At 38.0% G+C, this 24,822-nt stretch overlaps 1 protein-coding gene across 4 annotated transcripts in view; it reads right to left on the reverse strand.

The window, feature by feature from the left end:
• The window catches only part of Prp40 (pre-mRNA processing factor 40), a 434,121-nt gene that overhangs the window by 243,909 nt on the left and 165,390 nt on the right, over positions 1-24,822 (reverse strand). For all 4 annotated transcript variants that reach the window (XM_090383606.1, XM_090383605.1, XM_090383604.1 and 1 more), the window contains exons 14-15: positions 21,615-21,765; positions 8,203-8,336 (exon numbers count right to left, since the gene is read on the reverse strand). In XM_090383606.1, the coding sequence (XP_090239732.1) occupies positions 8,203-8,336; positions 21,615-21,765 (285 nt within the window). The remainder of the gene's footprint in view (positions 1-8,202; positions 8,337-21,614; positions 21,766-24,822) is intronic.

A 24,822-nucleotide genomic window follows, 5' to 3' on the forward strand; every position in this document is an offset into this window, starting at 1 on the left:
GACACCCTTCATACAGTCTGCAAACGTAGACAATTAACCAGGATAACCTTCAACAATATCATTGATAAATACAGATCACAACAATGGACCTAACACCGAACCCTGAGGGACTCCACTAATAACATTAGTCCTTGAAGAGCAGTGTCTATTGATTACCACTGCCTTCTCCCACTCGACCATCCTTTTATCCATCGTAGTAACTTACCCTTAATGCCCTACTGCTCCAATCTGTACAGTATCAAAATGTACAACATTTCGTGCCACAGTATCAAAATATTTCCTAAAATCCAAGTACAGTCTGTCCTTGTATAGCACGATAGTTGCGTTCCTAGAAACCCTCGTGCAATGCAAAATCGTGCAATATAAACAACAGGCCCTATGGGAAAAGTGGGGTTAGGTGCCGACCACCCAAGATTGAACACACATTTGGAACCAAAACATTACCAAACACAATAAATAATCGGGTAATTTTAATCGTTATAAAATACTTATGTGTTTTATAACGATTAAAATACGTAATAAAAATATTATAATATTCTTTTATTTTTATTATAATATAATAAATAATAAAAAATATTTATTTTTTATTATTTATTTAAATAATAAAAATTTATTAATAAAATAGTAAAAAAATTATTATATTAAATAAAATAGTCGTAATAAAATGCTTACGTATTTTATTACGACTATTACGTAATAAAACATTGCTAATGCTTTTGCTTCTATCATAAGCAAACTTGTTTTTTGTTTGATTCTCTATCCAAACAGATGACAGCCATTCCATCTCTTACAATTCTTTGTGTCTTAATCTAAAGGATTTTAATTACACTTTGTGTTGTTCCTGCTATGAAAGTTATTTTTATTTTCTCTGCATTCTTTGTAATTCTCGGCGTTGCCTCATTTCGGTCTGTAGCACGTGCAATATCATATGGTCTTTCATTTTGCTCAAAGCGTTTCACAATTTCATATTTTTTCTCTATCGACAGAGGCGGACTGGCCATAAGCCTTACCCGGGAAATCCCGGTGGGCGGGAGGCCGGTGTGATTTTGGCCATAAACCGCAGTATGAGGCCACTATAAATTTTCCCGGGTAAGAATTTTTGACCCAGTCCGCCTCCGTTTATCGATATTGCTTTTTTTGTTTTTCTTTCTGAATCTGCAGTGTCTTCGCCAGGACACTTCCTTTTCACACCTTTTAAGTATTTTACTAATTTTTAGGGAATAAAGCACAATTACAAAACGAGGAGGCACGCTTGATACACATAAACAAAGCTGCGCCCGTGTAGCAACTGAATAAACAACACCGTAAAGGCCAAGATACACTACACCTCACATTTTACTAAAGCACATTTCTTTGGGTTACTACCATAAAACAATTTCCAGTTGCGTTTCTGCTAGTGGAATCTGTTATATACTGGTAGAAAACTCCATCTAATTGCACTTGCGATTATATCGATAGCTGGAATTGTGTTGGTTTTTATGTTATTATGGTGAAATGTGTTCCCCTTCACTGATATAAAAAACAAATACATTTTCAGAATCTTCTCTTCATTCCTATCGTGTTGCGTTCGGTTGGGGTGATTCTGCGTTCGACTGCCATTTCTTGTAAACACAAAGGCGAATCGTGCATAAGCAAATTCAGTTCGTGTTATATAAGATATTGTTCCCCTATTTATAAATCGTGTATGATCGAATTCATGTAATGTAAACACGTGTTATACGAGGACCGACTGTATATGATATCAAAATTATTTTTCGCATCTAGTTCCTTTGTGACCACATCATAGTATCCAATCAAATTAGTCAGACAAGACTTCCCCTTAAAAAACCATTGCTGCGTTTGAACTATAACTGTCAGTCATGTCACCCTTTGTGAATTGGGGACACATTTGGACATCTCTAGTCCATAGGGACCTCCCGAGTCCAAGGAAGCTTTCATAATTATGGCTAAATGTTTGCTAACTTCATTTGCTGCTTCCTTAATATAACTGGATAGATCCCATCCACCCGGAGCCTTTCTTATGCTCAATTTCAACAATTTCTCCTCCAATATGCTCTGTTATTACAAAATCGTTTAACTCCCTGGCAGAGTTTGAGAAAACTCTGGCATTCACCCCCTTGAATAACTTCTCATGTGTGGATGTAGATGCAAAATACTCATTCAGTTTGTCAGCTACCTCAGCAGGTGCATCAACAATCGAACCATCAATGTCAAGTGGACCAATCTGATTCATCCCCTTCCTTCCAGATTTAAATAAGTAAAGAAATTTTTACTGATTTTTTTTTTTTTTTGCATCATTTGCCATTGTAATCTGCTTTCGCTTCCCTAACATCCTTTGTGACTTGATTACAGACTATCTTATATCTACCACAGGCATCTGTGTCTCCTGATAATTTATGTGTCCCATGAATTTTTCTTCTCTGCCATGAGTCTCACTAGGTCGTCTGACATTCATTTAGGCTTTAAACCTTGAACAGTATTTCTTAATTTGGTATGAAATGCCTAGTAGCTTCCAAGTTTAATTCCTTGAATGGTTCCCATTTAGAATTTGCTGCTGGTGACATCATCAGTTGGTCCCACTGTATAGAATTTTAAAAAATCTCTCATACCACTGTAGTCATCTTTACGAAAGCAAAAACCCTTCCCTTTACCCCCAATGGTAGTTCTTTAATTAAATCCCACATCAGTATATTCTGATTGCTGCCACCTATTAGTTCCTTTATCCGCAGATTCTTAACGCATGAAGAATCAATGATGATAATCAGATCAAGAGTATTACTCCCTCTAGTAGTCTCTCAAACATGCTGCTGTAGAAAACAGTCATCCAATAAATCCACAAAAGTCTTACTAGTGTGTGAGTGACCAACCAGCAAGTTCCAGTTGATATCAAGGAAGTTAAAATCCCCCATTATAAGACAATCTGATTTACTGGCCCACTCTATTTCTCTAAACAGCTGTTCATTGTACTCATCAGAATCATTAGGCCTATAACGCACTCCTACTCTCAACCTGGTTTTTCCAGTACTTATGTCACATCAAACTGACTCAATACTGCCCTGTCCACAGGATGCACTTCCTTAGATTCTATATGTTTCTGAACTAACAGCATAACCCCTCCTCCCTTCCTGTCATGTCTATCCTTTCTGTACACATTGTACTCCCCAAATTCCAATTCTGCATTCCTTATTTCTGTGTGACATCATGCCTCTGATATCCCAAGATCAGCCTATGATGTCTTCACCAGCACTTCAAATTCATCAAATTTACTTACTATGCTACTAGCACTGGTGTACATGCAAGTATACGTGCACCTGTTCTTACTCTTAGTTACCCTAACACAACCCATGTATTTACCTGTTCCATGATAACTCCCAGCAGCCCTTGAAATCCCCAGTGCCTTGCTTTCCAGACTACTGCTCATTCCAATGGAAGCAGTTGTTGTTGTTAGGTTTTTAGGAGCATTAGCAACTAAGGCCATATTGCTCCGGGGATATGCAGTGGTCATTCCCTGACCTTTCCACATCCTCCGTATCTGGTGGTCATGGGCTCGAACCCCGGTCTAATCAAGAAGTGTGTGCTATGCACTGCTGCTCCTGCCCACCTGGCTACGGAGGCGCCAATGGAAGCAGTGGAAGAATCACTTTCACCTCTGCCAGGGGCTACCATTAATCTATCAGTCTGTGAATCCCCCCAAGCTAGCAGTTTTCCGACCCACCTAACACTGCCTCGATAGCATAGCATCAGCAAATTCTTACACCTTTTCTATTTAAGTGCATCCCATCCCTGTAGAAACAATCTCTCTTGTTAACAAACAAAGACCATGCTGAAAAAAATTCTACCCTATGAGCCTTGCACAATCTCTCCAGGGCCGAATTGACTGACAAGGCTCTCATCATATATTTCCTCCTATCGTGTCTGGGCAGAATTGCAGACACTTTCAAATTTAACCCTAACTCGTGACTTTTTTCAACATTGACCTATACTTGTTAAATAAGTCTGCAGATCTCCTACTCTTAATGTCATTAGTGTCAACATATACAACAATATCACCATTCGTGCCCTTAAAAGATGATATCTGATCTACAACGTCAACTTTTGCCCCTGGCAGACATACCCTGGTCCTATTCCACCTATCCTTTTTGCACAATACATATCCTGTCTCCCTGACAATAGAGCCACCAACAATAACCAGCTCCTATGGGACCAGCACAGGAGCTAGTTATTTTTATGCACCATACAATCTCAGTATCTTTTTCAAGACCAATCACTGAAATTGTATGTAAAAAATAACAATATCAAGATTGTCTCTATTTCAGATACAAAATATATGGCAAAAAGGTATTAGAAACTTTGACAATTTTGAATTTTCATAAAAAATTTAACCAAAAGTAGTAAAAAAAAAGGGGTAAAAAGTTAATGTGGTGGCATATATTTTATAATTGGTTCTACAGAAGACATGAAAAAAACAAAAGTAACTTACCACAAATGAAAAACACATGAAGATGAAGCTCAGTGAAAGTGGAGCTGGCCATGCGAAAGATGAAAGTAAAAGGTAGTCATTTAGCATTATATATCATACATATTTATATACTTTTTTTATGTTGTTGTTTTATTACATGTACCATTCTCACTCCATCTCATCTCTTGTCGTCTTCTTCTTGCTATTCCTCTCTATCTACATTCGATTCCCCATTATCTTTCTCTTTCACTATTGTCTTCCTATTTTCACTCCCATTTTTTTTTACCTTTTTACTGTTCCTCCACCTAATGAGTGATTAATAATCTGTTCCCTTTCTTTACCCATCTATCTCTTTCTCTCTATTCTTATCTTTTCACTATTTTTGTCTTACTAGTTTCTTCTTATTATTCCTTTACTTTCCTCCCTTTTCACCCACTTTTTCAACCAATCTTTCTCTCTCTCTCTCTCTCTCTCTCTCTCTCTCTCTCTCTCTCTCTCTCTCTCTCTCTCTCTCTCTCTCTCTCTCTTTCTTTCTCTCTCTCTCTCTCTCTCTCTCGTTTTTCAGTTATCCAATGCTCTTGTTTCTATTACCTAATATCCTCATTTTCTAATATCTTTATTTTTGTCTAATTCATCTCTTTGTCTTTACTACCTTTCTATTTCTCTCCACTCTTGCATCTATCTTCATTCCTCTAACTTAAAACCACACACACGTGCGTGCGCATAGTACATGTATATATAAGTGTATATTTCACACGTACAAAAAAAAAGCATTAAGCTATATGCATATGAGAAGTTCTCATTTCTTATCTTTTAAATCATTTGTATAATTTTTATGTTATTTTGCCCAACTTGAGAAGTGGGCTAGAAGTGGCCCACATGTCACATGCTGGTCATCCTTGCTCTAAAGAAAGTAATTTATATTTATTTTTTACTATACGTTATGTGCTTTATATTGAAAGTTAATTATTTTTATTTACTAAATTTAATTTAAACATATATGTTCAATGATAATCAATAAACTCAGTGCAAGTTAGTGAATTTCATTTTTTCAAATTATTGAAACTAGCTACACTGGCCTCTTTAAATGGGACACTCTTTATAGTGAACATTTTCTTCTTCCCCAGTAGTGTTGGCTTTGGAAAGGTTTCGCTGTGATTATTATCATTTCTGCAATATTTGGAATATTCAATTTCCAATATTTGGTTACGTTAGTATGTGTTAAGTGCAAAAGCAACTGCTAGGGTTATGACGCATAAGTATAAAGCACATATCTTTCAGTTGGGTTGTTTGCTAGACAAAAAAAAAAAAAAAGTTGTTATCAACTAATTCAACCATACTGTGAAAAAAACCTTACAAAATTCCTCAAGTCACTGAAAGGATTTGATTTGACTAAGGCCTTTTCCACCAGATGCAGGAGAACTGATCATAACCAACATGCTACCCATAAGGGTCCAATACTTGGAATTTGCAATATGGAACATTTGATGCAAAAAGGATAGGTAAAATAGGACTAGGATGTCTGCTAGAAGCAAACTGGTGATAATGGAGAACAATTATAGTCTTCTAAAGGCATAAATGGTGATATGAACCCTGGGGGCTCAAATCTTGTGAGTATGGGCTTGGCATGCCCAGGGTCCTGAGCTGGATATCACCATTCTTCTCTTTCTTGATGATTCCTTTCTACTTCTGACTCTCTCTCTCTCTCTCTCTCTCTCTCTCTCTCTCTCTCTCTCTCTCTCTCTCTCTCTCTCAGGGTAATTCAAAAATTGTTTTGTTTCTTTTTTGGCTGGTGCAGCATAAGCCTCAGGCTTCCTTGCACCATATGGATAATAATAATAATAATATTGTTGCTCAATGTAACCATTTATGTTATTAATTTGTTGGTTTTATTGGTACTACAGATGTTAAACATGATTAATCTGAGGCTTTACTTAACAAGTATAAAGTGCTGAGAAAAAGCCATGAGTTAGGAGTGAATGTGAAAGTGTCTGGAATTTTGTTCAAGAATGATGAGAGCCTTGTCAATCAATTCAATGCTGAACAGATTGTGCAAGGTTCATAAGGTATAATTTTCTTAGCAAGCCTAACTAATGATTGTTAAGAGAAAGCATTGCTTTTTATAGGAACGAATAGAAAGAATGGAAGAATATTTGCTGACGCTATTGATAGAGAATTAGGTGGGTTGTAAAACCACTAGATTGAAGGAAGGGATACACATACTAATAGATTAATAATAAGAAGCAGAGGTGGAACTGGTCCTTACACTGCTTCTATTGGGACATACTATACTGGGAAGCAAGGTGAGAAGGGATTAAAAGGCCTGCTGGAGGTTTTCAAAGAACAAGCAATTATACAGGTTGTGTTACAGTGACTAAAAGAACAAACAGGCACGTATACACTTCCTTATAAACAAATGCTAATATTATAGCAAATCAATTTTTTTTATAAAATCATTAATTAAATTCTGACATTATAGGTATAACAGAAACATGGTGTCATTGTAATATTGGCAATGAAAAATTTGGAATATGGTGATTATAATGTGTACAGAAAGGGAAGACATGACAGGTGGGGGGGGGAGTTACCTTTGGTTTAGAAACACAGATTCTGTTAACAATACACAAGTTTCCAATGTAATATTATGTCAGCCTGGTTTAACACACACACACACCACAATCTAAAAATTGGTGATATGGTGTGCGCCATGACATGCTGATAGATAACTGGTTGCACACTTTTTCAAGACAAATATGAAAATTTACCGTGATTCCATTTTTTACCCCTTCATAAGATAGCTAAATGAAGATGAAATTACTAGTGCATATTTTCAACAAGACAATGCCACTCTACATACTGATAATATCTTCATGTGACTTGAAAGTAGACTCCTTTTGATACTAAAAGATTGCAGGAGAATATTTCAATGCAGCAGCTGATATCAAATAAATTTGTATGCTTAAGCATTTGATTTTCAATGATGGAGACTATTCACCTGTCAGGTGATGCTATACATTTTAAAATTATATTAGCAGTGTGGGCAGAACTGTGGACAGTAGTACTTATCCCTAAGTTGAACATAAGGCTAAGCCTTAGTACTGAGCATTTAGCCTTGGTCTTCAGTGAGAGGAGAATGATTACAATGATTGAAAATCAAATGCAGTACAGAATATGGTTTTATCTGATTGACTCAACACAAACTACATTTGCCCCCACCCATATTTTCATATTTCCCTAATTGCAGAGCTCTGAACTCTTCCTCTAGAGGCAATGAAAACCCCATTGTTTACACAAATAATTCTCACAGCTGTCAAGAGTTGGAGGAAGCCATTATGAATGCAGTTACCAAAATATACGAGGCAAACTCGATTCATGTTTTAACAAACACACATAGGTGCCTGTATGCTTGTTTAAGTTACATTATGTACAGATTTGCACAATAAGTATTTATCTCATTTTTCTTATGTATTATATTTTATATGAAAGTTTTATATGGATACATGTCATTTATAGAGGTGCATAATGACTTTTGAGGCATCCTGATTTACAAATATTTGTGATAAGAAATGTAATACATTAGAATATATATGTGGGGGCTAAAAAAAACACAGAAAGAAAAGCTCCCTAGTAGAAAAAACTGCATAATAATGAAAATACAAAACATGTCAGCAGTTAAATGAGAACAATCTGTTTAACTTGCTGTTGAAAAAGAACTGGTTAAGAAGAACAAAGGGGTTACTTACAATAAATGATTCTCTATTTTTTCGTTGCTGCCTTCTGGTGCGTTTTCTCTGTCGCTCTTTCTCCTCTTCTTCCTCTTGTTCTAACTGCCTGATATGCTGTTCAAAAACTATCAAAGCATCTTCTTTATCCATACCTAAATTAATTATTGATTCCATAAGGTTTTTTTACAGAAATAGCATAGGATGATTATAATTAAAGTCCTAATACTTTGAGGCCTCTATTGATCTAGAAAACAGGCAGACTGCTTTTAAAACTGGAATTTACAGGGTGGCTCACGAAATGTTGACATTTGTATTGTCAGCTAAAACTGAACTATTCATTGAATTCCACTTAAAGTTGGTGGTAGTCTGCAGTAGTTTCTGGAAAATTCACTAGAAAGCAGAAATAAATCGTAGCACTTCACAAGCTTGTCTCAGTAAGCGAAGTGACAGAAACAGTTGTGCCTCACAAACAAGTAGAAAGCTAAGTTGTGGTTTTGTTTTTTTAACCAAAACAAAGATTGTAACTGCAATGCAGAGAAGATTTCGGGCTTATTTTTTGAAACTCACTGGGCATCTGCAAGAAACAATACTTTATTTATACCACAGGTTTGAAGAAAATGGCTGTGTAAAGGGATGAAAATGACTCTGCAGTTAGTATCCATAAAATATCAAAGCCCCCAAGCTGTAATACAGGGTAATCCAAAAAAGCTAATAAAACAAAAAAAAAACAAAAAAAAAAAAAAAAAACTTGTGGACTCGGAATATTTTGGTGTATGTTCAATAAATAAGGTGAGGCCCAATCGTAAGTTCATTCCAAGAACGTACGATTAGCCTCACACAGTCCAGATTGTTGTACTTCGACCTCCAAAAATCTTAGAGGGTGAGAGCAATTTCAGCAGAGGATGCTGCAAAGCAACTTGCAAACATTATCTTGAAGTTTGCAATCACTTGCTGGAACATTAGTTGAAGGAGAGGAGTGGTGTTGCGTGGCAAAAATTTGACTTGCACAAAGTCAAATTGTCCCTCGAGAGATTGGACAAGGTCGGGATCATGGCCTGATGCATTAGCCAACAGGAGCAGTGCCTTCACAAGAAGCTTATTTTTCTCAAGATAACTCTTCACTGAAGTATAGAATACTTCAAGTGCCCATTCATTGAAGACATATCTCGTGCAGCCTTCTTATTGCTGCACCAGAACACTCCCAGCGTGCCTTTGTTGATGTTCTGTTGTTTAAATACTCTGGGGATGTTAGAGTGATACACCAGCAAAGGCTTCAGCTTAAAATTTCCAGCGATATTGGCACCCAACAGGAGAGTGAGCCTATCTTTCACAGGCTTGTGTCCAGGTAGACTAGCCTCATCCTTAGTGATGAATGTTCTCCTGGGCATTCGCTTCCAGAAGAAGCCAGTTTTGTATAATTAACAAAAATACACTCTACTTACAGACTGGACAAGCACATCAAACAGAAGATAAAGAAATTGAGTGAAGTACTGTAACATGCGGGGAAAGTTGTGTTGAACAATAATAAAGATGCTAATTGGTTGAGAATAATCGTGCGAATGGTGTTCCGCGACACACGTCTGAAAATTTCCACCAATGCATCAGTCCAGCTATAGTGGTGGACAAAAAAACTGCATCACCTTAAAAAAAAAGTAACATTTGTAGTGAAACGTATAAGATATTGCTTGATTACAGTCATTTTGTTTGTCGCAAAGCGAAGGTATTGGGTCAGATAACACTTCTATTGTTAGACAGTAATTGCAAGGTACTGCAATTACTGTCTAACAATAATACAATAAGACAGTAATTGCAAGGCATCAGCAGTTTCTGTAAATACAGTATTGGAAGGGTATACATGCTCATTAGTATCCTGTTTTGCGGGAGTGTAAACATGGCTCCATATTTTCAGTTGACACCAAGGGGAAAAAAAAGTGTAGCTGTTGCTCTGTCCCAAGAAGGGCTTTCTATGCGTGCTATCGCTGATAAAATAGGCTGCCACCAGTCAAGAGTATCCCAGGTGCTGAAATTAAAGCATGAAACTGGTGATTTGAAGAGAAGACCTGGATCAGGCCGTAAGAGAGTGACTACGCCTTTCCAAGATTGATATTTGAAATGGCTATGCCTTTGTAATCACCATGCCAGTGCTCCTGATCTAAAACTGGACTTACTTTGAGATGGCCTCTGGTGTTGAAAAAAGTGCACAAACTATCCAAATGATGGCTTTCGGAATGTGGTCTGCATGCCTATCGGCCCAAGAAGATGCCTTTGTTGAGCCAACAAATGAGGAAGAAGCGACTTGCTTGGGCTGAAACGCGTGTTTCACAGACAAAAGAGCAATGGGACACTATCTTTTCTGATAAATCGAAATTCAATATGGAAATAAGTCTTCAGTATTCAACAAAATACTGAATACTTATTTTGCTGATTTACAGTGCATAATACTATTACGTTAACTTGTCATTTCAGTTTGTACACGTAAATGCAATAAGATGAATGTTTGGTTTTCATGATTGCCATTTGCATGATTTCTAATATTTCTATTAATTATGCATTTTACCCTTTGGGAAGATATTTATGGCAATTAGGTATATCAGGTGGAGTCTTTTTATTGGATTTCATTCACAGAGAATATCCCATCTTACAAATACATTTCAAACATTTCTTCAACCCACAATGCAGCGCAAAACACATTATTTGCACTGTATATTGAAAATCTATGGTTCCTGCAAATATCATTGGTCCTTAAAATAAAAGATCGTATGGAAGGTAAATCGGTTCCTGAGAATATCGGATGTTGATGTCATCAGAAGTTGAGGCCCCACTGTATTTCAACTGGATTTGAAAATTTTTCCACGCAAAATTATAATGCATAAACTTTCCAAAAATGATGAGCAGCAAAAGCTTCAATTGAAATCATGGACAGAGGGGAGAAATGCAGTATTACACAATATTCGGTGTTCAGATGAAGTTTATTTTAATTTGGAAGGACTGTGAATAAGCAGAATGTATGGTTTGGGCAATAACCCCCCCCCCCCAACACACACACCAGCTTCATCAGATAAGCAGTCGTGGAGGGAAAGTGACCACACAGATAGCCCTGTCGAATCATTGTTTAATTGGACTTTTTTTTTTTTTTAAATGAAACTTAACTCAAAGCAGTAACAGTACCTGCACATAGTTTAGAATGACTTTTTACTGCAGCTCATGTCAATTCAGATTCTCGTGGACACCCATTGGTTTATACAAGACTGCACCATGCCATATACAGCTAATGTAGTGTTGGATTTTCTGCAGATTGTATTTTTTATCTTGATATATAATCATACTATTATCCTAATCATCACACAGCTGCAGATATTTTTGGCCACATCTGAGTCCAAATACGAAACTATGTAACTTGAAAGTTTTTCTTGTGGGTTTCTTGAAAGTTATTCTAAAGGAAATTGTTAGAGCCATGGACTTGAAAGCCATGATTGTTCAGCTGCGTTGAAAAATTTATGAAGACACATCACTGCATCATTACACATTGGTGTATGTCTTCTGGAACTTGTGTATCAAAATGGAGGACATATTGAACGTGTGGTAAAATAAGAATGCTTTCTGATAATCTGAGCATGAAAATTCATAACATTTCTAACAATTAACGAATGAACGAGTTTAAGAAACATTTAAATGTGTCAACATTTTGTATATGTTTCAATGAATGCAGAAATTGAATTCTTGAATTTGGGAGGATTCTTGAATTGAAACAGTGTTGATTGGTTTTAAAATGCATTTCTTTATTCTGTCTTTGCACATAATGCAGAAGGTATATATGGGGTGGGCTACAACTCACCACTAGAAAGACAATGACAACAGAACCATACATGGATGCTTCCATATCATTGAGCATATTTACATGAATGAAGCAATTATTCGTATAAATGTACTCAACAATATGGAATCAATTACATTTCTGTTATATACTCAACAATATACAGATGACAACCATGTCTCTTGTGATGAAAGACATTGCACTGCTTGTTGCTGTTGTTTGGTTTTTTTTAGGAGCATTAGCAACTAAGGCCATATTGCTCCAGGAATATGCGGTGGTCATTCCCTGACCTTTCCGCATCCTCCGTATTTGGTGGTCATGTACTCGAACCTCGGTCTAATCAAGAAGTGTGTGCTATGCACTGCTGCTCCTGCCCACAGAGGCACCACACTGCTTGTGAAATTGCTCTATGAGAGTAGTAGTAGTAGTGAAGCATAAGCACATAAGTACAGAGGGAGATAAAGGAGACTGAGGATTGAGAAAACGTCCTATGATGAAAAGAGTTTTACAAATTAGATGGACAGACCTGCAGGTATTTGGAGCACAAATGCATATTTGTGCAAATTAATGTTCAAGGCCATTACTAATCTTAAATAAGCACAACTTAAGTCACTATTAAGTTCAAGTAATCAAATTAATAAATGTTAATCACTGCTAGAGCACAGGAAATAATTCCCGAGAAATACATAGCAAGTAACACCGCTGAGATTGACAGAATTAACTGTTGCGTTCAGTTAACTGCCTTCAAATCTGAAGGTCACCACAATGACTGCAGAAATAGGAATGTTTCACCTTGTGTTTCCCACCCGTGCATACATATCATATAGAAAAATTTTCAAATAAAACATTACCTGATGACAATCTGCATAATATAAGTTAAAGAATGAGAAGAGTATCTAATAACGCATCTATTAGTATGAATTTAAATTTGATAAGCGGGAAGAAACTATAAAAATTTTTAAAAAGTTGAAGAGCATGCAAATCACTTGTCTACACCCTACACACGCACTTCTCCCCAAGATATCTACAAAAAGAACAGATGGATATATTACAAAACAATATATCATGAGAAGCAAAATGCCTTGGAAAAACTTGTGTATAGATGTTGGAATGCTGATGGATTAGCCTCCAAGATCAAGACAAGATTCGAGGAGAGATCCTGGGTGAATCTTGTCCTCTATCAGAGATTCGATGGCCAGGAAACCTTCTCCTGGGAACAATCAGTTAACAAGATCCATGACTCTACTGTCCTCCAAGATTCTTATATCCCCAGAATCCAATATTCTGATGGAGACGCAAACAGCATCACATCATGCATCAAGGACACACCAATGAATGGCAGTTCGACAGGGAAAAGATTGGTCTGGCCATTGCCTCCACCAGATTAGGCAAATGCTCTGGTCCAGATCTGCCCAAAGTTGATGTCTTCAAAAGGGTCTATACCATCTCCCTAGGTCTCCCACAGAACCTCTACAACACCACCCTGAGAGATGGAGGTCTTTCCCTGGTCATGGCAAAGTGCTAGTCTCAAAGTTCTGCTGAAAAAGTAACAAGTCACAAGACAACCCACACTCATACCAACCCATTGCCTTACTCTCTGTAATTGGAAAAATTCTTGAGAAACTAACTGCCACCAGATTTGCTGATGCACAGAAAGCTAAAGGTCTGGAACTGTCCAACCCATATGGATTTAAGAAGGGCTGTGTGTGCCAAGGATGCCATCAACTATAGCATGTGAAACTCAAAAGAAATATGCTCTTGGCCTCTTCGTGGACTTCAAAAGGGGCTTTTGACATCCTTTGGTGGCAAAACATGCTGGAGAGTTTCAGGGAGGCAGAGGTGTCAAACCCAGTATACAAGATGATCTCCAGTTACTTTGTTAATAGAAGAATCACTATGCAATCCAACTACAGCCAGATAACTTAGCAGGTCACTAGGGGCTTCCCCCAGAGGTCAATTCTCAGTCTATTCTGCTGGAATGTGGTGTTTGACACCTGGATTGTGAAAAAGCACCAGAACATCATCTAGCTGGCATATGTGAATGACTTGGCCATTACTGCTTACGGAGACTTGAGGGCGTTTCTACCGCCATTCTTGAAGACCTTGCTGAATGGTGTGTCAAGAATAAGCTGTTTCCACAACAAAAACAAGCCAGATGCTCTTCAAAGGGAACCTAAGACCCCCACCATCAAATACAGAGGGTAAAAAATTAAATATGAGAGCTCTTTCAAATACCTGAGAGTCCTCCTAAATGATAAATCCTCTTTCTTAGCACATTACAGCTGCTTCAAATAAAAAGTTAAAAACAGCTGGAAAAACAGTTTGTCTCTAGGAAGGAATGGAATCCGAAGGTACCCTCGCTAAAATTACAATACATGTATATTTCTCCCTATTATGAGATATGGTGCTGGTGTGTGGGAGCAACAAATCGAAGCCTCCAATGTCCAGCAAAGACTGACCCAAACCAGAGAATTATCCTCATCACAATTTTCAGGGCCTGCAGGACAGTTTCCGGTGCCCTGCAGGCCATATGCGGGAAGCTGCTAATTGAGTATGAGATTGCTTTCGATTGCCTAAAATACCATCACAGAAAGGGAATCCATAAAGAACTTGATGGCATTATCCTGGACCTGAACAACCCTATTCAAAGGGAGAAAACCAGAACCAGACTGTAGCTCGTGAACCTCTAGCAACAAGCTTGGAATCTGAACACGCCAGGCAGGACTACTTTCAGGCTTTTTCCAACAGTGCACTTGTGTAGTGAACACCATCTCAAATGGTTCAACCCAGGACTTCATGTTTCAACTTCCACACTGAAACTGAATTCTCCACCACAGAGGATATGCCTTCCTTGATCACCACTAGAGAGAGCTTCCTGACATTCTCTCAATTTGCCAATAGTCTTCAAGAGAAGAACTTTACTTCACAGGCTAGAGTAGTCCATTTTTCTCTAACTTGTTGCTCTCTTCAAACTACATTTTATATTATATAAAATAGATTGCCTCACTACCTGCAAGTATCCAAGCCGAAGAGGTCCAGAAGCTTATCACTTCCATATGCAAAGATACATTCAAAAAGAAGACAAGAAGAAAGAACCATGTCCCTTGGTGGACCAAGCAACCAACTCAAATTAGAAATGTCACCAGAGCAGCCCGAAGTGACTATCAAAAAGTGAAAAGAAACAGAGGGCTAGAGGAGACAACCTGACTGCAAGACAGTTATAAAATCACAGAGGAGAGTACCACAACACAATATACAAAGAGAAGAAAGCAGGCTGGGATAAGATTGTTAAGAACCCCCAAACTGATCCTTGGGGCATCGCCTATCGAATCATTACTGGAAAAATACACCCTGGAGAGATACACTCCTCTATATGCACTTCCAGAGGTGAAGAGACTCTCTCTCCTGGGTGGAATCAATTAATGCCATCCGAAATGAAATCATACATGAAGATGAAATACAATCAGAGACCCCCCCCTCAATAAACTGAGATCAGAAGAAACAATCTGATGTATATTGGCCATACATAGGAGGAACCAGTCAGTCCCCAAGTTGAAGAAGCAGTGCAAGCAATGAAAAATGGAAAATGCCCCAGCCATGATCTAGTGTAGGTGGAGGTGTTGTTGGTCTGGTGGTCATATGTGTGGAAAAGGGAGTGGACTGATTCGGACTACAAAGAACCATATATGAATTCCTACCAGAAGCTAAAGTATTTGACAAACAATATGTCACATGGTTCAGCCCTAGTCCTCGCCTATCATTTTAGCTGGCCAGGCATGGCAGCATAAACTCAAAGTTATACTCTCTTGGATTAACAGACTCACCTCTCTGCCTCCATAGATCACCAGAGACAGTCAATCACCTAATCTTCCAACGCCACATTTATCAAGAAATTTCATCTCCTGAAAGATTCACCTCGCTTGCTGACTTTGTGGAAGGGCTCTTCAAATGCAGGCAAAGAATCTTTACTGCTGTAAACACAACCCAGATGCAGACAGACTCTGATTTTGACACTATGACAAAGACCAAAGCACGATGCCAAGTCAAAGAAACCTGATCAGAACAAAAGGGTTCCACTGTCCTAACTCTACTTTACTCAGGGGATGCCTCTCTCTTCCATCCCATGCTGCCTAAAACTCTACCCCTCCCTGAAACCTCCCACTGACATACAATCTTCCTTTCATTCTCACCATTTTTCGGGAGCCAGGGGGTGGTCCCTCTAAAGAGGGAATACTCCCTGGACTGCCCAGTCAAGAGTGCTCTGGTGGTAGACCCTGGCACACCTCCATGTGGCTAGGGATGCAAGGCACCAACAAACAATGCTCAATGCACCCACACTCACCACACTGCTGGCACTGGCATATGCCTAAATAGATGCTACAGTGGCTAATGGGGGAGACTGCAAAAAAACATAAACATAAAAATTGTAACTGTCATCAAACTACACTGAAATCTACTCACACAGGGCCAACTGTCTACTTATGGCAACCCCTTCAATGGCTGACTTGTCCATGTGCCAGAACCTTTGCTGGTATCCAATCTTGATCTTCCTTACTACTGACTAAGAAGGCTTGACTTATTGCTTGGTATTTGAGTTTGTTGTTGTTGTTGTTATTTGGTTTTTAGGAGCATTAGCAACTAAGGCCATATTGCTCCGGGGATGTGCGGTGGTCATTCCCTGACCTTTCCGCATCCTCCATATTTGGTGGTGATGGGCTCGAACCCCGGTCTAATCAAGAAGCGTGTGTTACACACTGGTGCTCCTTCCCACCTGGCTACGGAGGCGCCGTATTTGAGTTTATTTCCTGATCTTGACACATACAAACTGATCCCATCTCAGGTGGAAACTACTGCTACTGATCAAGCATCATGCTGGGTTGGATTTCTCCATTGGCTCTAAAGAGATTCTCGGAGCAAGTTTTTGCCTACCTGTAGGGGTAGGAAATAGCAAACCCTGGTCTGCCAGGGTGGGATTTTTCCAAATAGCTTCAATTTGCCAAACCCTCGTGGGGGTGAATAGAAGCCTCATCCTTCCTGTTCTTTCAACTTCACTTCTTAAGTGTCTTATATCTTCCAACATCCAAGGGATTCCTCTTTCATCCATTCCCTTTCTTTCTCCCCCCCTACCCCAACCCCAAAATTCCCCTGCCTTCCTTCCCACTCATTTTCAATGTTTCACCCAGGCTTCCCCAGAATTCCTTGGGAAGTCCAGCAAGAGATCGTATGTGCAAAACCTGGCACGCCCCTTCATGACAAAGGACAGGAGGCAAGGGGGTGACAGACTGGGTGTTTACCACCACCTGGCTACCAAGTTGCCAGCCTACAATGTTCCAATGAAACTAAACCAAACTTTTTGCAAACTCGCACTTCAACTACACAGCCGGCATTGGCTTCTGCCAAGTACATATGACACAGCAGAAAATGGGGGAACCTTGGAGAACGCATACACATTGACATTATCCTTTCTATACACAATGTATTCCTCATATTCAAATTCTGCATTCCTTATACCTGAGTGACACCACATCTCTAATATCCCAACATTTGCATTTGATGACTTGATCAGCAATTCAAATTCATTAAATTTATTTACTATTTATGTGCACCTGCTCTTACTCTTAGTTATCCTAACACAGCCCATGTATTTACTTGTTCCATGATGACTCGCAGCAGGCATAGAAATTCTTGGCACCTTGCTTTCCAGGCTGCTGCATATTCCAATAGAAGCAGTGCAAGAATCACTTTCACCTCTGCCTGCAGCTATTGTTAATCTATTAGTCTGTGTATCCCCCCCCCCAAGCTAGCAGTTTTCCGATCCACTTACCACTGCCTCAATAGCATCTGCAAATATTCGTGCATCCTTTCTATTTAAGTGTATTCCATCCCTGTAAAAGCAGCAGTCCCTTCTCTTAACAAGAACAGACCAGGCTGGGAAAAATTTTACCCCATGAGCCTTGCACAATTTCTCTAGAGTGAGACTAACTGACAAGGCCATCATCATGTACTCCATCCTATTACATCTGGGCAGAATTGCAGACACTTTCAGATTTAACCCTAACTCGTGACTTTTTCTCATCATTGCTCTGCACTTGTTAAGTAAGTCCTCAGATCTCCTACTCAATGTCATTAGTGCCAATGTGTACCACAATATCATCTTTCGTGCCCTTAAAAGATATCTGCTCTACAAAATCATCCACTTCTGCCCTGGCAGACATACCCTAGTCCTATTCTGCCTATCTTTTTTGCACAGTATATATCCCATTTCTCTGATAACAGACTCTTCGACAATAGCTACCTCCTGTGGGAACAGTGCATTCTGCTTTGGGAGTTGCTGTTGTGTTGCCTGATGTGCATGTGCAAGCTCTGGTGTTGAAGTGGGCAGCTGAGAGCTTGATGGGTCCCACAACTTAATTACTTCAAGGGCATCCACTGTCCTTCAAGCTCTATAAAAATGTATCAGAACACCGAGTTGATGCCTAATATACTCACACACTCATTGAATACACATTAAGACATCCCCTTGGCTTTATCATGTCAAAGGACACACAACCACTTAATGCACCAAGACAAGAAAGTCATCACTGGTTGACAGTAAGATAAATAGCAGTTGGCACACATTGTCTGGAACAACAAATGGCTCACAATACCTCAATTAACAGGAGAATACAACACAAACATTTCTGAGCACACCATCCAGCAGATGCTCCTGTGAATAGGCCTACTGAGTAGGCGACCTCTTTGTGTGCCCGTGTTGACTGATCAAAAATAACGTCCACCTGCAGTTGGCATGGGAGCACCATTCCTGGACACTGAGTGACTGGAAGAGTCACCTGGTCTCAAGAACCATGGTTCCAGCTCCATCATGCCATGGATGGATGCATATTTAATGGCAAACAGGTGAACAGCTGCAAGTGAACCAGACTGTGTAGTTGGACAAAATCAGGCCAGTGGAAATAGTATCGTGGTTTGGGGAATGTTATCATGGACATCACTGGGTCAAGGTCTCCTCATCCACATTAAAAACACCCTTATTGCCAGATCCTACCTCAGCATTGTTTCAAACCAAGTTTTTCTCTATATGGTGACTGTGTATCCAGATGGCCCTGAACTATTTCAACAAGACAATAATGTCCTGTGTCTACAAGGCCTGCCCAGTGCAGGAATGGTTCTAGGGTCATGTCCAGCATTTTGTGTGCTCCCCTGGCTGCCAAAATTCTCCTGATATCAATCCCAACAAACACTTGTATGATGTGGTTTAATGCAGGATTCACCAGTGCCTCGCTCTGCTACCTAATTCCAGGACGTCCTTCTTTCCAGCTGTGTGCCTTTTGCTGTGATAACTTCTTTCCAAGATGTTATCACAGCCAAAGGCAGCCCAATATGCTACTAGTCGGGTGGTCATAATGTTTTGGACCATGAGTGTACAAAACACCCCACCTACATGCCAAATAGCACCACAGCACAGAAAGCCCTACAGTCTTCATCCATTAACAACCATTTCATAACCTATACAATCCTGCAAAGTCAGAACCCCTCAGGATCAAATTTTACTTTTTTTGGGTCATGGTAAGGACCCCTGATCCAGTATATATTTTATTGTGCAGGTTAAACTGAAAATATGCAAGTAGCTAAGTAATTTTAATTTTCTAATTACCTCTCAAGAAGACTTCAAGTAAAAGGATGTAGTGTAAGGTTTAATGCAAATTTTATTATCTAAATCAGCATTTCCCAAACTGGGGTCTGTGACCAGTTCCAGGAGGTCTGCAGTAATGTGTTTAAAAATATAAAAAATATTTTTAAAATATTTCTTAAAAAATATACTGAATGAATCACAATGAATTTCATTATAGAATATTACTTATTTTCAATATGATTAGTATATATAATTGTATACATATTTCGAATTATTCGTTCTATGTATAGCAAACTGATGATAAATAAAGCTATTATTATATATCTGCATAAAATTAATAAAGCTGAGTTGTTTCTCACAAAACATTGAATTTTCTTTTCAGAAAACCCAGTGTTCACACACACAGGCACGCACGTGTGTGTGTGTGTGTGTGTGTGTGTGTGTGTGTGTGTGTGTGTGTGTGTGTGTGTGTGTGTGTGTGTGTGTGTGTGTGTGTGTGTGTGTGTGTGTGTGTGTGTGTGTGTGTGTGTAGGTATTCAATGTAACTCTTTAAAGGTAATGTTTAAAGAGTTACATAGAAAAGAGGTATACAGTCGATGAAATGGTTTCAGTGAATGCAAGATTAATAAATTAGTCATGACAGATGCCCCTAAAAGCACAAAGCAGCATTAAAGGATGCTTGTTTGTTATTTGGTTTTAGGGGCATTAGTAATTAAGGCCATATTGCTCCATGAATATGCAGTGGTCATTCCCTGACCTTTCTGCATCCTCTGTATTTGGTGGGCACGGGCTCGAACCCCGGTCTAATCAAGAAGATTGGATGATGATTAGATTGGACTGCAGGAAGTTTTATTTTAGCCAGCGAGTTATAAATTACTGGAATAAGTTGCCTACATGGGTGGTAGAGGCTGACAGTTTGGGGAAATTCAAAGGTCATCTGGACAGTACCTTCGGGTGAGGGAAGCACATAGGATGATAGGTTTAATTTCCTTTTCTTTTATTAATTATTATTATTTATTATTTTTTTTTTATCATTGTTTTATTCGGGTTTTTTTTTTTTTTTTTTTTTTGGCTGGAGCAGCATAAGCCATAGGCTTTCTTGCACCATGCGGCCATTACTAATACTAATACTGCGTTTCTATACTTGTTCATAGAAGCAGAAGAAAAGTGAAGGGCCAAAAAGGAATGAAAATGAAATTAGCACTTTCAAATACATTTAATATTAATATATATATATATATATATATATATATATATATGTGTGGGTCCGCAAGCGTGTTTTGATTTTTGAAGGGATCCATAAATCTCAGTAGTTTGGAAACCGCTGATCTAAATTAATCTAATAATTTTAGATAGTGACTCAAATTTTAAATTCAACCCCATTAAAGTGTTTTATATTAATAAAACACCACAAATTTGATTGAAATCCAAAAGAAAATTTGACTTTTGTACACAATTAAAAGAAATCTAAACTGGCACGAAGGAATTGTAATGGACAGCATCACTAACCTCACTGATTTTTGAATTTGAGGGAGGGGGAAAACATTTGCATAAAATAGTGTTAGGCTAGTTAATATACAGTTCTGATAATATCAAACATTTTTGCAACCTCTAGTTTTGCTAGATAAAAATATTTAGTGCAGGAGTCAGCAACCTTTCAGTGGCGATGGCAAGTATGCTATTCTGAGGACTTGCAAACTGCTGTGCAAGATTCACTCTGGTCTAGGACTGGCTGGTCTCTAGCACCAAAAGTAAATTTTTTAAATCAGAGGCCTATATAGAAAAACTAAACTGTTAATTTGTAAACAATTGTCACATCTAAGTAAGGGTTTTTAAATGTATTTGGTGAATGTCAATTTGCAATTAAATTAAAACACAGGCATGCCCATCTGTTTAACTGGCAACGTGCTTTTAGGATGATTAGTTTTGTATTGCCAACTCCTGCTCTAGTGTATTTTCCTTATAATATTAAAGATCACATACCAAGTAGTTCAGGATCTGCATTAAAAGCAGGATTATCAGTAATCATTCGCTGAACCTCCTTCCATGTTGTACGATAAGTTACACTAGTCATTGAATCTAAAACCTCACTTAGCACCTGCATATTTCTCTTTCGAAGAGCTTTGCTTTCTTCCTAGCAATTTAATAAAAATCCAGTGAAGAATAAAAAGGTGCTTAAAAACAAAACTAACACAGAAAATATTTTGTAGATTTATCAATGAATTATTTTAAAAATGGGTAAAAAAATAATAATAATAAAATAAAACACCATTATTACAACAAATACCAGTTTAATGAAAATTTCAATACAGAAAAAAAATATCAAGTATTTTCAGGCCCATAGTGGTTCTCTTAAATTATATCAGTGCTCTATAAAAATCTGAATGAAACTGGTTCTGATGTGAAATTCAGTACAATGAATTATTTTCAAAGCCTTTATCTATCTATAAAATGTGCCCAGTTATAATGAAAGAAAAACTGCATGTGAAAATCATGAGTGGTTAGCACAGAAACAGTTTCATCAGTATGTGTAGAACTAGTTACCTACAACACTATCAAGTACACCAATTGCAGTAAATATGACTAAGGAATAAAGAACACAAACAGTATTTTTTTTTAAGAAAAACATTTTGCTTTTAAAAGAAGTGGAAAAAAAAAAAAAAATAGTATCCATCCCTGTGCAGCATGTAATTTTTCCAGTCACAGTGTATGTCATAATCAGCCATCTGTGATCCATGAATTTTTATCTTTTGGACTACAGTAAACCTTCAATTTTGCAGACTAATTGGTGGAAGGGATGCCCATTATTGTCCAACCCTCACCCAAGACCATATGCATTTCACACAACTGACAATTAGAACAGCTACTCTGTAATTTTTTTTTTTTTATGAAAACCCCAAACACGAAAGGTATCAAAACCTATAGTACTTAGTACCATGCATGGGTTGAAGGGGACGTATGGGGGGAGGGGAATGCCGGAAACTTTGCTCTAGAGACTAAACATGGGTTTCACCACTTCAAGCCTCCAATAAGCAAAGTGGTAGTATTTCACCGGTTGATGAAAGTCATCTACCACCTATGCATGTATTAGAAAAAAATACTGAAATAAAGTTAAACAATAAAGAACAAACTTTTATTTACCTTGACTTTATTGGTTGATACATAACACATATCAAAAGATAAATTTACCGTGATCATACAGTAGTGCTAAGGAACTATGAAGCTAAAGTTGAGAAAGTAGTAAATCTTCAGAATCAGACTCCTTAAACTTAATCTTGCTAATGATCACATCTGGAAGAGTTTCTTTTTCGTGCCATATTCCTAACAGACACAGCAGATTCTAACTTCTCTAACAGCATTTCTGCAAGATACTCAGATGAACAAACTTTCTCCTTTTTTACCAGTTTTCTTAGGGGCCATAGTGACACACTAAGTGAGGTTATAAAAAAGAACCATGGTGCAGATAAGTACTTAATAACATAATAGCGAGCATATCTATAAACAGATTGAGATGCTTTCTGGCAGCTGCTATGACTCATGAGGATTTTCAGTTTTTCTTATCTCATGATCACACTCAGAATACATTCTGGTGAGAGTCAATTTTCTCCACCCCCCCCCAATTAAACCAAGGATTAATTCTACTTAAAAGGAGAGGTCCTGCATACTAAAACCTTCATATATTGGAAGAATTGAAAGTCAATACTGAATCAAAAATTTTAACAATAAGTATTGAAACACTACATCAATATCTCTAAAAACAGGATGAAAGGAGTATTTACTACAATCTCTATTATAATTATGTTCATAATAATAATAATAATTGTAATATATAATTTTGTAACCTCTATTATATTTAAATAAATCTGAAAATTATACTATAGGCTACATCTCTTTTGAAATGACTTAAGTTGGAATTAGTAACCTTATTTGACATAAACATAATCTGAAATCACACATTTTGGACTGTACTAACACTGAATTTTTCTGAAAATTATGTCAAACATTAGAAATAAAAATTAATTTATTAATATGTGAAAATTAACAATAAGTTTTACTTACAATACAAAAGTGATGAATACTAACAAAAGAATTATGAATACTATATATTATAATTTATAAATTAGTTTTATTAATTTAATTAATTTATTATTAATATATATATTATTAATTCTTCAGATTCCGTGTTCAATATGTTGGAGACCAACATTTTCCAGCCAACTCTGTCTCTTTCTTGGTGAAAAAGCTCTTGTGCCATAAGCCCTCTGTCCATCCTTTGATGTTATCAAGCCGCTTTTTTCTTTGTCTTCCCTTTTCTCTTTTGCCTTTAATCTTCCCTTGCAAGATTAGTCTCTACAGTCATATTGAGGGCTTCATAACGTGCCCGAGAAAGGCAGTCTTTCTCCTTGCAATTGTAGTTGGTGTTCTCATGGTCCTTGCTCTCTGAAGGACCCGCTCATTGGTGACCCGATCAGTCCATAGAATTTTGAGCATTCTTCTGAGAATCCACATCTCGAAGGCTTCCAGTTTCCTAATTTCTGCCTTCCGCATGACCCAGGGCTCACATCCATACAGGACTGTGCCCCATGTGTAGCATTTGGCCATCTGGTATCTTTTCTGAAAGTCGTCCAATTCAGTGTCACAGAGGAAGTAGTAGTAGTAGTGGCATGTGATGCAAGAAAGCAAATGTATGAGCTTATGCAGCATCAGCCAAAAAAAAAAAAAAAAAACACACCATTCCCTCCAAATGCCTATCCAGTTCCTCCTTAAATTTATTCAACCTATCAACTTCCACAACGTCAGATGGAAGTTTGTTCCAGCAATTAACCACCCGCTGGCTAAAGGCAAATTTCCGCACATCTATTCTACATCTGTCTTTTCTTAATTTGAATTTATGCCCCCTTAGATTCGTAATCTAAACAAGTGGAAGGATCCCATCAGAATTCAGCGTGCTCAACCCATTCAAGGCCTTATATACCTCAATCAGATCACCGCGCAGGTGCCTAGTCTCCAGCCACTGCGATTTGCAGAACATAAGCCTCTCTTGGTAAGAGGATCCCTTCATTCCCCTCACCAATCTTGTTGCCCTTCTCTGTACACGCTCAAGTAAATCTACATCCTTCCTAAAATGAGGCCTCCAGACCTGTACACAGTACTCAAGGCGTGGCCTGACCATTGCCTTATACAGAGGGAT

Source organism: Mastigoproctus giganteus, chromosome 10 (genome assembly GCF_048544385.1).
Source record: "Mastigoproctus giganteus isolate SK-2022 chromosome 10, ASM4854438v1, whole genome shotgun sequence".
In the NCBI taxonomy this organism is placed as follows: Eukaryota; Metazoa; Arthropoda; class Arachnida; order Uropygi; family Thelyphonidae; genus Mastigoproctus; species Mastigoproctus giganteus.